The sequence below is a fragment of the Notamacropus eugenii genome, chromosome 6 (genome assembly GCF_028372415.1).
Source record: "Notamacropus eugenii isolate mMacEug1 chromosome 6, mMacEug1.pri_v2, whole genome shotgun sequence".
Taxonomy (NCBI): Eukaryota; Metazoa; Chordata; class Mammalia; order Diprotodontia; family Macropodidae; genus Notamacropus; species Notamacropus eugenii.
The window spans coordinates 281,225,064-281,238,950 of NC_092877.1; the positions used below are offsets into that span (position 1 = coordinate 281,225,064).

At 33.7% G+C, this 13,887-nt stretch overlaps 1 protein-coding gene across 1 annotated transcript in view; it reads right to left on the reverse strand.

The window, feature by feature from the left end:
• The window catches only part of TDRD3 (tudor domain containing 3), a 185,020-nt gene that overhangs the window by 34,785 nt on the left and 136,348 nt on the right, over positions 1-13,887 (reverse strand). The window contains exon 12 of the mRNA XM_072617065.1: positions 8,982-9,107. Coding sequence (XP_072473166.1) covers positions 8,982-9,107 — 126 coding nt within the window. The remainder of the gene's footprint in view (positions 1-8,981; positions 9,108-13,887) is intronic.

Consider the following 13,887-nt stretch of genomic DNA (forward strand, 5'->3'; position numbering starts at 1 on the left):
TAGGCATTCTAACAAATGAAGGGGGAAGTCATCTTACTTTGGGAAAATATAAAATATATTCAAAAGAGTTTTATTATTGATCACTATTTCACTGCAACTGAATATAATTCAGAGACTTTAAAATCCAGAAAAACCTTTTTCTAATGCATTTGTGTAGTAGAGTGCAAAATGTATTTACAATGTATAATAACAACAGACCTCTCTGGCTCATATTCTACGGAAAAAGGAATTCTGCTATTAGTAAATCCACAGGAGAGCTACTGGAAAGGTAGGACAGGTACAAAAAATCCAGCTATCTGGATTACAGCAATGAGAAGCTAGCATTGACATACTGCTTTAACGTCTGCAAAGCATTTTAATATTATCTCATTTAATCCTCCCAACAACCTGGTGAAATGGGTGCTATCACGACTGCCATTTTAAAGACAGAAGAACTAAGATGGAGAGAAGTTATGCCCAGGGTCATACAGCTAAGTGCCTGAGGAAGGATCTGAATTTGGATCTCGCTGACTCCCATTCTAGAACTCTACATTCTTACATTGTGTGCGATGCTATTTAAAACAACTAAACCATACTTTTTCAAAACTTTGTAAAAATGATTTGAGAAAAATGTATTTCATTTAAATGATTAAAGTAGTCCATTTTTCTTAGTCTAATTAGAGGAGTAACATAAAATTGTACATGGTGCAGGTAAGATGAGAAGCAGGTAAATTTTTGCACTAGGTTTGAATTCTTTATATGAGAGAGAACTTGGAGAGGTAATGAAAAGAGTGTTCAACTTAAAAACAAAAGAAAAAGAGTTGAAGTCTTGTTACTTACTAGCTGTGTAACTTGACAAATCCTTTGCCCAGAGTCTTAGTTTCTTCCTCTATAAAATGGGGATAATTATCTACCATATAAAGTATTTTGTAACTTTATTGTGTAAACATGAATTGTTATTACTTTAATTAAATATTTCTCTACATAGTGGATGTTTTGACATACTGGATACAAATAGGGGCTAAACCTGTGATTTCATGGTTATAGTGGACTCCTGCTCCCAATGCAGCCTGGAACCTTCTATGAAACTTAGGGTCTCAAGAGTCCTGATTCTTCTCAAAGCATCTGCTGCCTTTAAAACCAATGACTACCCTGTTTTCTTGAATGTTCTCTATCCTGAATTTTTGTAACACTATTCTCTCTTGATCGATTCCTTACCCAACTGAACGCTTCTCAATTTCCTTTGCTGGCTAATCATCAATATTATATCCCATGACTGTGGGTATTCCCCAAGATTCCATCCCGAGCCTTCTCTTCTCCCTCTGTATTCACTCTTGGTAATCTCATCGGCTCCTATGGGTTTAACTATCCTCTTTATACAGCCCTCCTTTATCCCCTTTATATAGTTCCTTCTCTAGGTTTCAGTTCTGGATTACCAGTTGCCTATCAAATATTTCAAACTGAACATGCCAGAGACATTTTGTACTCCAGGTCTAAAATTGAATTCATCCTCTTTTCCCCTAAATCCCTCCCTCTTCCAACTATTCTTCCAGTGTTTCAGGTTCATAATTTGGCCTCATTACAGACTCCTCATTATCCCTAATTAGTGGCAAAATTTTATTGTTTCTCCCTTCACATCTCCCACATCTATGGCCCCACCCTACCTTTCTAATTTTCTTACTCACACCTTACACAGCCCCCTCTTTCCCCTACACACACACACACACACACACACACACACACACACACACACCCCATACTTTGTGATTCAGTGACATGGCACCTCTGCTTTTCCTTACATTAGACACTTCACCTCCTGACTCTTAGAAATTTCACTTGCTGTCCTCCATGTCTAGCATCTTCTCCCTCTTTGTCTTCACCTTCACTTCCCTGGCTTCTTTCAAGTCTCAGATAAAATATCACTCTTGGCAGGAAGCCTTTCCCAGTGTCTTAGTGTCTTCCCTCTGTAGGTTATCTACAATTTACCTTGTATATATCTCGTTTGTACATAGGTGTTTGCATGCTGTCTCCCCCGTTAGACTATAAACTCCTTGAGAGGAGAGATTTTCTTTTCCCATTCTCTGTATTTCTCAGCATATAGGAAGTGCTTGATGTGTGTGGAATGACTGACTCTCCCTCCAACTTCTACCCCCTTCTCCACCGATGTAACTACCATTGCAGTTAAGGCCCTCATTCTCTCTCACCTAGACTTTTGCAAGTCTCCTAATTTTTCTTTCTGAATTAAGTCTTGAACCATTCTAGCACATACTATACACTTCTGCTGAAGTAATTTTCTTTTGTGCATGTGACTCTACTATTCAATCAACTTCAGGGGCTTACTACTCCTTCTAGAATAAAATGTAAACTCCTCTGTTTAGCTTTTAAAGGTCTACACAAAATGGTACCATCTATACAATACTGTCTCCTTTCCAGCACTATTATCCATAATTATCAAATGAGATTAATTATAAAACGCTTAGCAGTGACTGGAACATAATTGGTACTTAATAAATACTTGTTTCCTCCCTCTTCTACACTCTGCCCTCCAATCAAACTGGCCTTTTCCTGACTCCTCACTCACATCACACCATCTTCCATCTTCTTGCCTTTGCAATGGCCATCCCCATACCTGGGATATACTCCTTCCTTTCCTCTCCCTCGTAGGGTAGAATTTGAGGTACCATTTTTAACATGAAGCCTTTCCTGATTTCCCCCACCTATTAGTCTCTTTCCTCATGATTTACCTTTTATTGAGCTACTATGTGAGTATATGTATTAACTTATATTTATGTGTGTGTGTATATATGTATGTATGTATTTTATATGTACTTGTCACCCTGTTAGAATGTAAGCTTATTACAAAAAGGCAGTTTCATTAATTCTTTGTGCCCCTGTGCCTATATGCCTGGCACAAAGTAGGTACTTAATAAATACTTGGTGATTAATTGAGAATTGAATAGAGCTTTGAGAGGATAATCCAAGGGGTCACATGACTAGTGTGTATCAGAGGCAAGAACTGAACCTGAGTTTTCTTGGCTCCAAGATTAGCACTCTACTCTCTACTTGATTATGCAGAATATATCTTTTTTACAACAGTGATTTGCAAACCTTGTATAGTTCTGGAATCCACGGGCTTCCTTTTTTTAGATTATGCCCTAGAATCCTAAATCCTAATGCAGCATTTGTGAAGGGAAGTACTGGAGAATCAACACATAAAATATATGTATTTGCCATGATCCAATAAATTTTTTCCCAAGGAAAAGACCATAAACATTTTATGTCAACTGCAAAGCTTCATGACCCTTTTGGTTCTTCTTTGTTGTGAACTTGAAAACACATTTAATATTTATAATTAGTTCTTCCTCCTCCTCCTGCCACTCCCATACCTCTTCTCCTAGTGATACAGCACTTTAAAGTTCTATTCACAACAATCCTAGGATCTAAAGAGTGCAAGTGTTATTGTTCCTATTTGACAGAGGAGGAAACTGGGGCTCAGATAATGGATGCAGCACAACAATACTAAATGTTGGAGAGCATCAGTTTGGTGACTCATTCATATAACTCCTTCTACTACAATGCAATGCTTCTGAACAATAATAAGACTCTGGAGTTTTAGAAGACAACACTTTAGACAGATTATGGAGGCAGGGAAGGATTAGTGGCTTACCCAAAGCATAGTCTGGACAGTAGCGCAGTCAGGCCTGGAACTTAAGTGGCTGAACTCCTAGGCCAGAGCTTTGCTACTTTAACTGCATACTTCAGCTAATCAAGAGTAACCTCTTCAAGTACTTATAGTGGAAAATATTAAGTATTTTACTGATATCAACTGTTTTAAGTACAAAAATTTAAGATCAAACATACTCACTAAATTAAAAATTTATCTAGATACACATGGAGCTCTTTGGATAGTGAGAAAAATAGAAAAAAAAATTTCCATTAGCTGTTACAATTTGCAAAACCTTTTGGCTTAAAACAACTGGATAAATCTTTCTGGAATGAATGGTTTATAAAGAAACCTATAAAATTTGATACAATAATTTTAATGGCCCTTTCAAATGCAAAGTCACTAAATAATGTAAATATAATTTTGTTGTGAATATTTCTTAATGTTCTTTGTTCAACTTAAATAATGAGGTTTTTTTTTTCTATTTCTAGTTTATTACCTTAAAAAGCTTTTAAGATAAAGGAAGATACTAAGATGATATTAAATACCTCAATAAGAACATTAGCCTATGATCAAAATAAAAATAAAAATCACCTTCAACACACATTGATACCACTGAGAACTGGAATCTATTTTACTGTTAATTCATTATGATGTAGACTAAAGGGCTTTGAATGGGAAAATCAAAAGATATTGATAGAGCATCTGCAAATCTGATATTACTTCTCTAAAATATTTTATACATATAAGACATTAAAGAAGTTCTTGTCATTTACTGTTTCTTTAAACACAGAAAACCCCCAGTTATCTGAGTTTTAAACCTGGAAAAAATGCTTAAAAAGAGAGATGCTATCCTTAAAATTTTAGTCTTATGAAATTCTATCCTAAGAAGGATTCTAGAAATTCAAGCGTCCAACAATAAAGTTGGTCCATAGGTCAAATGCAGTCCAATTCATCACAAGGTATGAGTTGCCTGAGATTTTTTGCAAAATAACATTGTAAGTAATCAGCTAGTACACATGAATTAGCAGGCTAATCATACTCAACCACCTGCCTGCCAGTGGCATTGTGTTACTGACTGCCAATAAGTGTCCTAAGAGCAAGCTTGAATAAATTAGCAACTGTAAATGAAACTGAATATACTTAATTTCATAGTGAAATTCATGAGACCAATAGGGATGTCTGATGATGTGGTATAACCATGGAAATATGTAAATGTTCCTGTTCTAGAATAACATAATTTTAAATACATATAAAATTATTATAACCTGGTGGTTAATTACTTTTGTCTGTGAAATTCAGAACACCACAAATTCCTGAAACTGGTGACTTTTCCTTATTTATACAGAAGATTCTTTTTTATTTTATTCATATTTTGTTTAATGGGGAGGGGAGAAAAAGGAGGCAGGATTCTGGTCTACTGCGCACAATCTTGGGAATTTTTCCCCTTTGGAATCCTGATTTTCCTTATTGGATATATGAAATATTAATATTTTCTGATACTAAAATGAAGATGTACAAACTCAAAAATAAAACAGGAAAACAGCATTCAACAGAATATTTCTTAGGACACAAAAGAAACTCTCACATTGGAATCTGGGTCATGAACATGCTTAGAAGAACAGTCCTTGGCAACATTCTTCTTGGTATTACAATAGCTTTCAGCAGCTACAACAACCTGAAAACACAAAAGGTCTGCCTGAACAGCAGAGGCAGGACATTTTATAGTGCTTCCAAAGTGCCTCTGGCATCTTTTTACTGATTTCCTGACATTAGTTTTGTAGTTAAAAGGAACCAATTCAGAGAATGCCTCCAGGTAACACAAGTAACAGTTTTTCTACCCTTGACTTTCTTTTTTTATACAGTGGAAAGAATCAAGTTCATATTCTAGGTTTTTGATAAGAATAATAGATAAGAATGTTTATTGTTTTCTTTATTTCACTTGGGAAAGTCTTCTAATCTCAGAAACCAATATGAGAAAAACAAAATAATTAGAGCCTTCATCCTGAGGATGAGTAAAATTTTTTAACCACAAATTATGTTAAACAATAAGGGCAGTAGACTATGCAAAAGATAACAAACTTAAAACTCATGACTGCAAGAAAGAATGGGAAAAATCTAGTTCCTTCAAAGAATCAAAGATTACCTATCAATAAAACTACAATCTGGCTTAGTTAAACTGTGTATGGAAAGAAGTTATTTAATAATATCAGGAAAAAAAATTTCTAGCCACCTGTAATGTCTTCAGTGAAGAATTACGAAATAAAAGAAAATGAAAGAAGTATCCAGGTGGTACTAACAAGTAAATACTTCATTTAGGCACAATTTACAAACATCATACTCCTGTACTTTATGAGAAAAAATTAACACTTTAGTTTAAGTATTATCTTGATTTTATTTTAATTTTCCACATAACAGGCTATTAATTTTCTCAGTCTCTTAATATTCATGCTTTTCATTTGATAATGTACCCTTATACCTTTAAGAAACAAAACAAGCAACTTATTTCTATAAAGGCTTTCAAAGTTTATACGTAGGGTTTTTTTTCTGTAAAATACAAAAATCATCATTGAGTGATCATTGCTACATTTAGGAAAACAGAGAGGTACATTTCTGAAAACTTTGTGCAAGAAAGAAACACATAACCTCTTAAATAAAAGATACAGTATAATTTCTCAATAAAAATAGTAATGGCCCATAAGTGGAGCAAGAGCTAAAAAGGTAGAAAAAATATCTACAATCTGCAGTGTGAATAAAGACTTGTGTAAGGCCTCTAATAATCTCCCTGCAACAAGCAGCCCTTAAATGTATCTCATATGCTTCTTTTTAAATTACTTGGTTATTGGCACAGTGAGTCTTTTACTTTTGATCATTTGGTATTTCTAATAAATATGGTGGATTTAAGCTTCAATCTTTTACAACTCACCAGACAGAAAGCCATGAAGGAAGATATAGATAGATGGCCAAAACAGAACTTTAAGAGATTACTGGGATCCCACACAATCTATAGCTTAAATTCACTAAAAATCTTATCCAGTACATTTCTTTAGGTGTTTTCTGAATGAATATAAATTTGTACATCCATTTATTTAAAAGAAAGAAGAGCCAAGAAATGTTAAGCTGATGATTTCTACATGTCAGGAATGATTTCATGAAGAAATTTAAGGCAGAGAAGAAACATATTAGACTCAATAATACTAAAAAATATCCCCAAATATGTTACATGTTTATAATACTTTTTAGAAACTGTAGTATTTCAAATTTGACAATCATTTGATTACTCACAAACAGGTGAGGAGATAATTAGATCTTCTAATGACTCTCTTGTCCTACTCTGATTCCTTTTGTAAAATAAATTCATTCATATATTACAGAAGATTACTGTCATCATTCAGATGCACTTAGAATACTGAACTGGACAATGATGCAGCACATGCTAAAAAAATGAATTGGCTAAAAAAACAAATAGTCCAAATTATGAAATTATACATAAATAAGTAGACTTGAAGAATACTGTAGTGGTTATGCATAGAATCACTACTTAGGCACCTGACAAATATAACGACCAACTGAACTTGCATATTCCTAGAAGCAAGCATAATGTAACAAAGACTATGAATGTGGGTTGGGGGAAAAAAATCATTCTGGAAGCAGCGTTCTCCTTTCAGTACAAAATAGTGCTAAATGGAAGAACTAAGGTGAAAAGATAAAATTGTGTTGGTTGTCTGTAGCCACACAAGATAAAAATGAGGGAAGAGTGAAGAAGCAAAAGTTTAAAATTAGATTTTGCTTGGGGAAAGAAGAATAAAATAAAGCTTTGACCAAAGATACTTCAAAAAACAATCTTTACAAAAACCTAGGTGGCATGAGAAACTAGGGGGCTTTGAATCCCTAACTGTAATGTAATTACTAAAATAATCTTAACAGACATAATAAGAAAAATGAAAGGCAAATAAGAACACAACCTGAAGGAATTTTGTCTGCACAAACAATTATCTTCTCCATCAAAAGCAGGTTAAAAAAATGGAAAAAGAGATGCCAATGGACAAAGAGAAGAGAGCAATAACCAAATAATCATATTAGAAGGCAGAAAGCTAAAAAATGCTAGAAAGAAAAAAAAGGGTTTGAAGTTTCTCCCAGAAAAACAAACAAATATGAATTAGAAAAGTGGCATTTCAGTCTTTCAGGAAATAACCACAAGCTCAAACATGGAGGGAAAAAAATGTACCTATGAAAGTTGTTATTGCTATGAGAACTATTATAAATCTGCGAAACAGACACCTGAGAAATTGTATTCTGTCTAAGCGAAATAGAAAAATGAGAATCCCTAAGATTAACACAACTTCAAATATTTTATTTATTGTTCCTAATTATGTTTGGTTTTGCCTGTAGAGATAACTAAAAAAGGTCATAATAATGTAAAAACAATTTGGAGAGCAACTCAAAAAAAAGTGATGGATTTTACATTAAGCAAGAAGGTAATTTATATGCTTAAAAGATGTAATTTTCCTGTCATGTTTGGAGATTTTTAGGTAAAGGAAATAATCAGCAAGAAGTTAGTCCTCTAATTATCCAATATAAAATGAAGATAAAGAAATAATAAGAAAAACTTTATAAGAAAAATTTCCAATATATCTTTATATAAATGCTAGGTAGAAGCCAAATTTTACTATGTACTCATCTTTTTACCTAAATGTAGCTGAGACTGTATCTCTATAAAGTCCACATAAAGCCTTTATAAAGTTGGACTCCACAAGGCCAATCATTTTTTAAATCATGACTTCAAAAATATAATACAGTTTTGGCATAACATTTGGCCAGTATAATTGATAAAGTAATTATTAAACAGACGTGTTTATCTATACATATACATGTAATAAAAGCAGTTAGATGTTTTTCATAAGTAGAGCTAAAAGCATTTTTTCCTAATTTTTACATGTAACTGAAACAACACAGAATAAACATGTATAATCAGATGTTTCAATTTGACACTTTCTGGGCATAATTTAATGAAATTTAAAGTAACAAACTGGGAAAGAACATATGCATTAAAGCCCACTTTGCACATACAAATAATTTTTTGGCTCTAACATGTAAATAAGGGTACTTATTTCCAAAGCACAGTACAATTTAATTTTATTATACAAGAAAAATAATTCCATAGTATTCATTTTTTACTGTTATTCAATGCACTTATTAAATGAAGATCTTATTTTTAGAGGTAACCAGTTTAAGCAAAGTACTCTTCAACTTTTGCATGACTTATGGCTAATCTTTTACAGCTATATACTTTCTTCAAAGTAGATTATGTCTTTGTACAGAATTTGTGATCACGTACCCATGCCTCTGCTTGAATGGGCCTGATGTTGCTTAGAAGCACCTCTTCGTAGTTTCCATAATCACTGAATTTAACAACTGCAGTCATGCCAGAAGAATGCAGAGCTTCAATTTCTGCCCGGTAAAACTTAAAAAAAAAAAAAAAGTTTTAAACATGTTAATATATTCTGTTCCAAAAATAAAATCTTTTATGTTAACTTACATATTCTGTTATATTCAAAAGAAAACTGATATTCAATTAATTATAAAGAGAACTAACAAATATATAATAAGTCCACCTAAGTGTGCTAAGTGAATCACAACAAAGTAGACCACTACATCTCAGATATAGGACAATGAAGAAGAGAAAACATCAAGAATAACCTCGGAAATGTTTTGCTACATTTTATATTATTAATTACAGAGACTTGGCCAAGAAAACTGTTGTACAGTGAAAAATGAGTTGAGTGTTAACAAGATTAACATATAGGCAACAGCTGGTTTGTTGGAGTTTTTTAAAACATGTAAGAATTTGTATGTCTAAATGAGTATTATCTCCTTGAGAAAATATACACTAATTCTAACAATGTTCCCATTATTCACAGTATCTCTATTAGTCCTCTTTCGGAATTGTTGTCAAGTATACGTCTAAATATTCTCTCTGGTTGAAAATTCATTTTTCTGAAGATGAATCTGGTTTTTCCAACAGTCAACATTATTAGGAATCAAATTTGGTGAATTAGATATGTGATCAAAGTACAAAACACTTCTTTGAGTCAAATACAAAGTGTGACAATGAAATAAGAAGGATAGGGTGATTTTACTTTTTTCCTATGGGTGATAAACTGTTTCTTCAGGCTATTCTATAACAGTAGTTCCAAAATAATTGGATTTTCATACTACATTAATGTTCAAGTTTCATAGTGCTATCTTTATGTGTCTATTCTATATTTCACCAGTCCCTATTATTGAAGATCTGTTCAGCCCAAACAGAATCAAAATGAAGCGTTACCTTCTCCCTGTTTCTAAGTAGAAGGAAGAAAAGCAGTATCTCCACCTTGATTACCTCTCTACAGTTTATCCTCAGGAAATATACTATATGAAGTGACTTGATTTTTAAAAAAAACTGTTAAAGAAATGTCAAACACATCATAGTGACACATGTGGGATCCTGTGACTCCCTTCCACAAAACACAATAATGGAACCAGTTGCTTTTTATTTAATTTTTAAGAATCATGATCAACTTAACCCCTCCCCTGAAAGGAATAAAGAGATACACTGTAACAAAACAAAACACGTGGGAAAGCAATTTTGCAGGGGCTCATTCTGTTTCATCAGAATTCCAAATTAGAACACTAGAGTAGATTAGCTTTATAAATTCTTTGGTAACAAAATTCTGTCTATTTAGTACTATAGCTACTCTGGTATGGTAGATGTAGATTAAAATGACACCTCTAGAGCAATTCTCTTAATTCTAAAATGAGGAAGCTGGATTCAATCTTAAAGGATCCCTCCAACTTAAAATCTATGAATAAGAGTCAGAGAACTTATGAGATCCTTTTTTTAAAATATATATTTAAACACAAACTAGGATGCCAATTTTGATTATCTATTTGGTTTTAGCATGGACCTTTGATTTCACTAGTCCTGTGTGTGTGTGGAAACTCGCATAACAAAAGAAGGTCAGGGACTTAAGGTGTCACAGTCTTAGCGAGCTGTCTGCATATGAGACAACTTGTACAAAAAGTTGTTTTCTATAAGAACCATGACTCACTTGAAAGAGCACCATGCCACTTTGGCATGCTTACAATTGGTACTGCCTTAAAATAAAACTAAATCAAACTAAGAAATCCTTTGGATTTGAAAAAATAGCAAAAGTAATGAAAAATTTCAGGACTGTTAAGAAAGTGACAGGAAAAGAAGGGATGCAACTTTTTTTACTGCTGTTCACTTCTATACCTATGCACACCAGTGAAAATGCAAACACTGTTTTATGCTGCATATGTAATTTCTACTGTACAAAATAGTTTATAAGTTTCCTTGGAGTGACTTTCACTTTTTAATAGTAAGGTTGCTTAACCTCCACTCCAAGCCTCCCTCTCATGACACTGTTTTATTTATAAGTAAGGCTGCCTTAGGAAGTAAACCTCACTAAAGGTTTCCAAGTAAAAACTGGATGATCACTCAGGTATGTCATTGAAGGAAGGTTTTGTAGAGGTACAACGGGGATCTCAAATTCAGCCCCTTGCCACCAATTAGATTAAAATACAGTTTAGGAAAAATCCAATGAAATAAATAAAAATACAAAACAACACAGATAATGTTAATTTGTGGTTTTCTAAGTATGCTGCCAGTAAGGAACTATTTCTCTTTGAATTCGATACCACTGGATGAAATGATTCGAACTCTGAAATTCTAAGACACAAATCTTCAATCTTGACTGACTCCCTACCGTCTACATTTTCCAAAACTTCTTGTAAGCTTTAGAGTGTCAATAGAAGAAAAAAAAAATTAAACCACATACTAAGTTTACAGCAAATTGATGCTACCAAGATAAACCTGGGTTCTTAATATTTGTTAGCCCTTTTATTCATCATTTTATCCATATCATATCCACCATAGCAATAATCTTCCTCTCTCTCCAATTCTCCAACCCTGCCCTTATCCCCATCATTCTCAAGAGATGATCTCATGTTCTACTTAACGAAATTCAAGTTTCCTGAACTACCCTCCTAACTTTATCAAAATTCCTTTACTTTCGCCCCTCTCTTTTCTCTCAGAAAGAAACATCTTTCTTTTCAAGGCTAACTTTCCCCTGATGCTCTTGGTACCATTGCCACTTACAACCTCCAGAGCCTTGGTCCATTAACTACCCATACTTTTGCATATCTACAGTCTCTCACATTGCATATGTTCTTCTAGCTTGTCTAAAAACATGGTAAGGTCTTCCCTTTATGAAAAGCATGAAAATCCTTTAGGAGGCAGCACAGTATAGTGAAAAGAATGCTGTATTTGCATTAGGACCTGGGTTCGAATTCTGCTTCTACCTACTAACTGTGTAGCCTTTAAGCAAGTCACTTTGCCCTTCTTTGTCTCAATCACATCATCTATAAAAGAATGGGCTTGACTCAGTCACTTCTAAGGCTTTTCCGACTATGATCCTCCCTCAACCCCGCTACCAACAAGTTGAGGTAAACTGATGAGAGAGGTAACAGCATATCCAACCAGTATGGATAAAATTCTGGACTTAAGAGTCAGGAAGACTTGGATTCAAATCCTACCATTGTCACTTGTTAAACATCCAACTAGCTACTAAACCTCGTCAATCCTACCAATGTAATCTGTCTCCCCTTTTACATTCACACTAAAACCCTAGCTCAGGTCCTCATCTCTATTCACCTACCTCACTGTAGTAACCTCCTACCTCTTCTTCCTAACTACATACTTTCTCTGATTCTCTAATTCTTTTCACCTATCTTCCACTATGATGTTTGGGTAACTCTATCATCTTGAAACTTGAGAAAAGTAACATCTCAGTGGCTCCTCACTGACCAATGAATAAAGCATAAATTATTTAGCCCAGTGATCTGGCCAGGCCCAAATGTGCTTTCAATTTTCAATCTTTTCTAAAATCATTTAATTTAATTAATCTTCATATACTCTATATGTATGGCTAACCTGGCCCACAATCCACTTCCTATTCTTGCTTGGTCCCCTTCCTGCTCCATGCCTCCACTCCAATCTCCCCATGTCAAAATCCTATTCATCCTTAAAGTCATCACCCCAACAAAGCTTCTTGCTCTCACCAACTTGAAGTGATATCTTCCTTCTCTGAACAAAAAAAACTTGTTCATATCTCCCTTATGATGCTTGTCATATTTGGCCTTGCTCAAATATTATAAGTTTCTCAAAGGGATATCTCACTTAATCTTTGTATATCTCATAGAACCTAGCAACCAGTAGGAAATAAAATATTTTTGAATGGGCAAATGAATGACTCCAATAGATCAATGTGCAGATAGGTTCAAAAAGCAACTGCAAGGACAATGCTTATTTAATATATAAGTTTTTATACTTATTCTAATTAATTAAAATGAGTAGTCTTTGGTGTTCCTAAAACAATCTAGAACCAATTTTTAAAATAGTAAACAGCACTCCTTATACCTTGTGAACAAAAAAGACAAATTTTTCCATGATTATTTCAAAAGTTAAAATGTAAAGTCCTGTTCATTAATTGGCTAACCCTTAGTTCTACAATAATCATTCCACTAGATGTTCATAAAGATGAGGTTTCACTATATTTTATTATTTCAAAGTATAGTAAATGATAATAAAGATTATGTTCCCTATACCCATGTTACACATATGGGAAAAAGTCCCTTCAAGAAACTGCCTAACAAACTTAATATTTCTATTCCTCTATGGTGCAATTTTAAAACTGTCAATAATAATATTATTCATCTTTTCTTTAAGTCTTTTGACATATTTGATTATACATATAAATGAATAGCTAAGCAGTCAGGGAATATGTCACAATAACATCCATCCATCCATCTGTACTGACAGAAGATAAGATGAAAGTGAAATGGGTCCACGTAAATAAGAAAATTAGAGAGATGAGATCCTAGCATTTTAACTGTGCCTTCTGAGAATACCCTTGGCAATGTAAAAATACTTTACAAAGGTCTTACATTTTTGTGCTATAGCTCAAATAATTACGACCTCTAAGTTTTCAAGTGACTGACCTTTAAAACAAACTACTAAACATACAAATTCAGCATAAACTTACTAAGTTCTGACACTGTGAAATTTATACCTGGACAAAACATTAAATATAATGCAAGCTCCAATAACTAAGTACCCTAAATTGAGCTTTCTGATCATTAACAAGATGTCATGGGTCAAATCTCCTTAATCTGAGAAAATT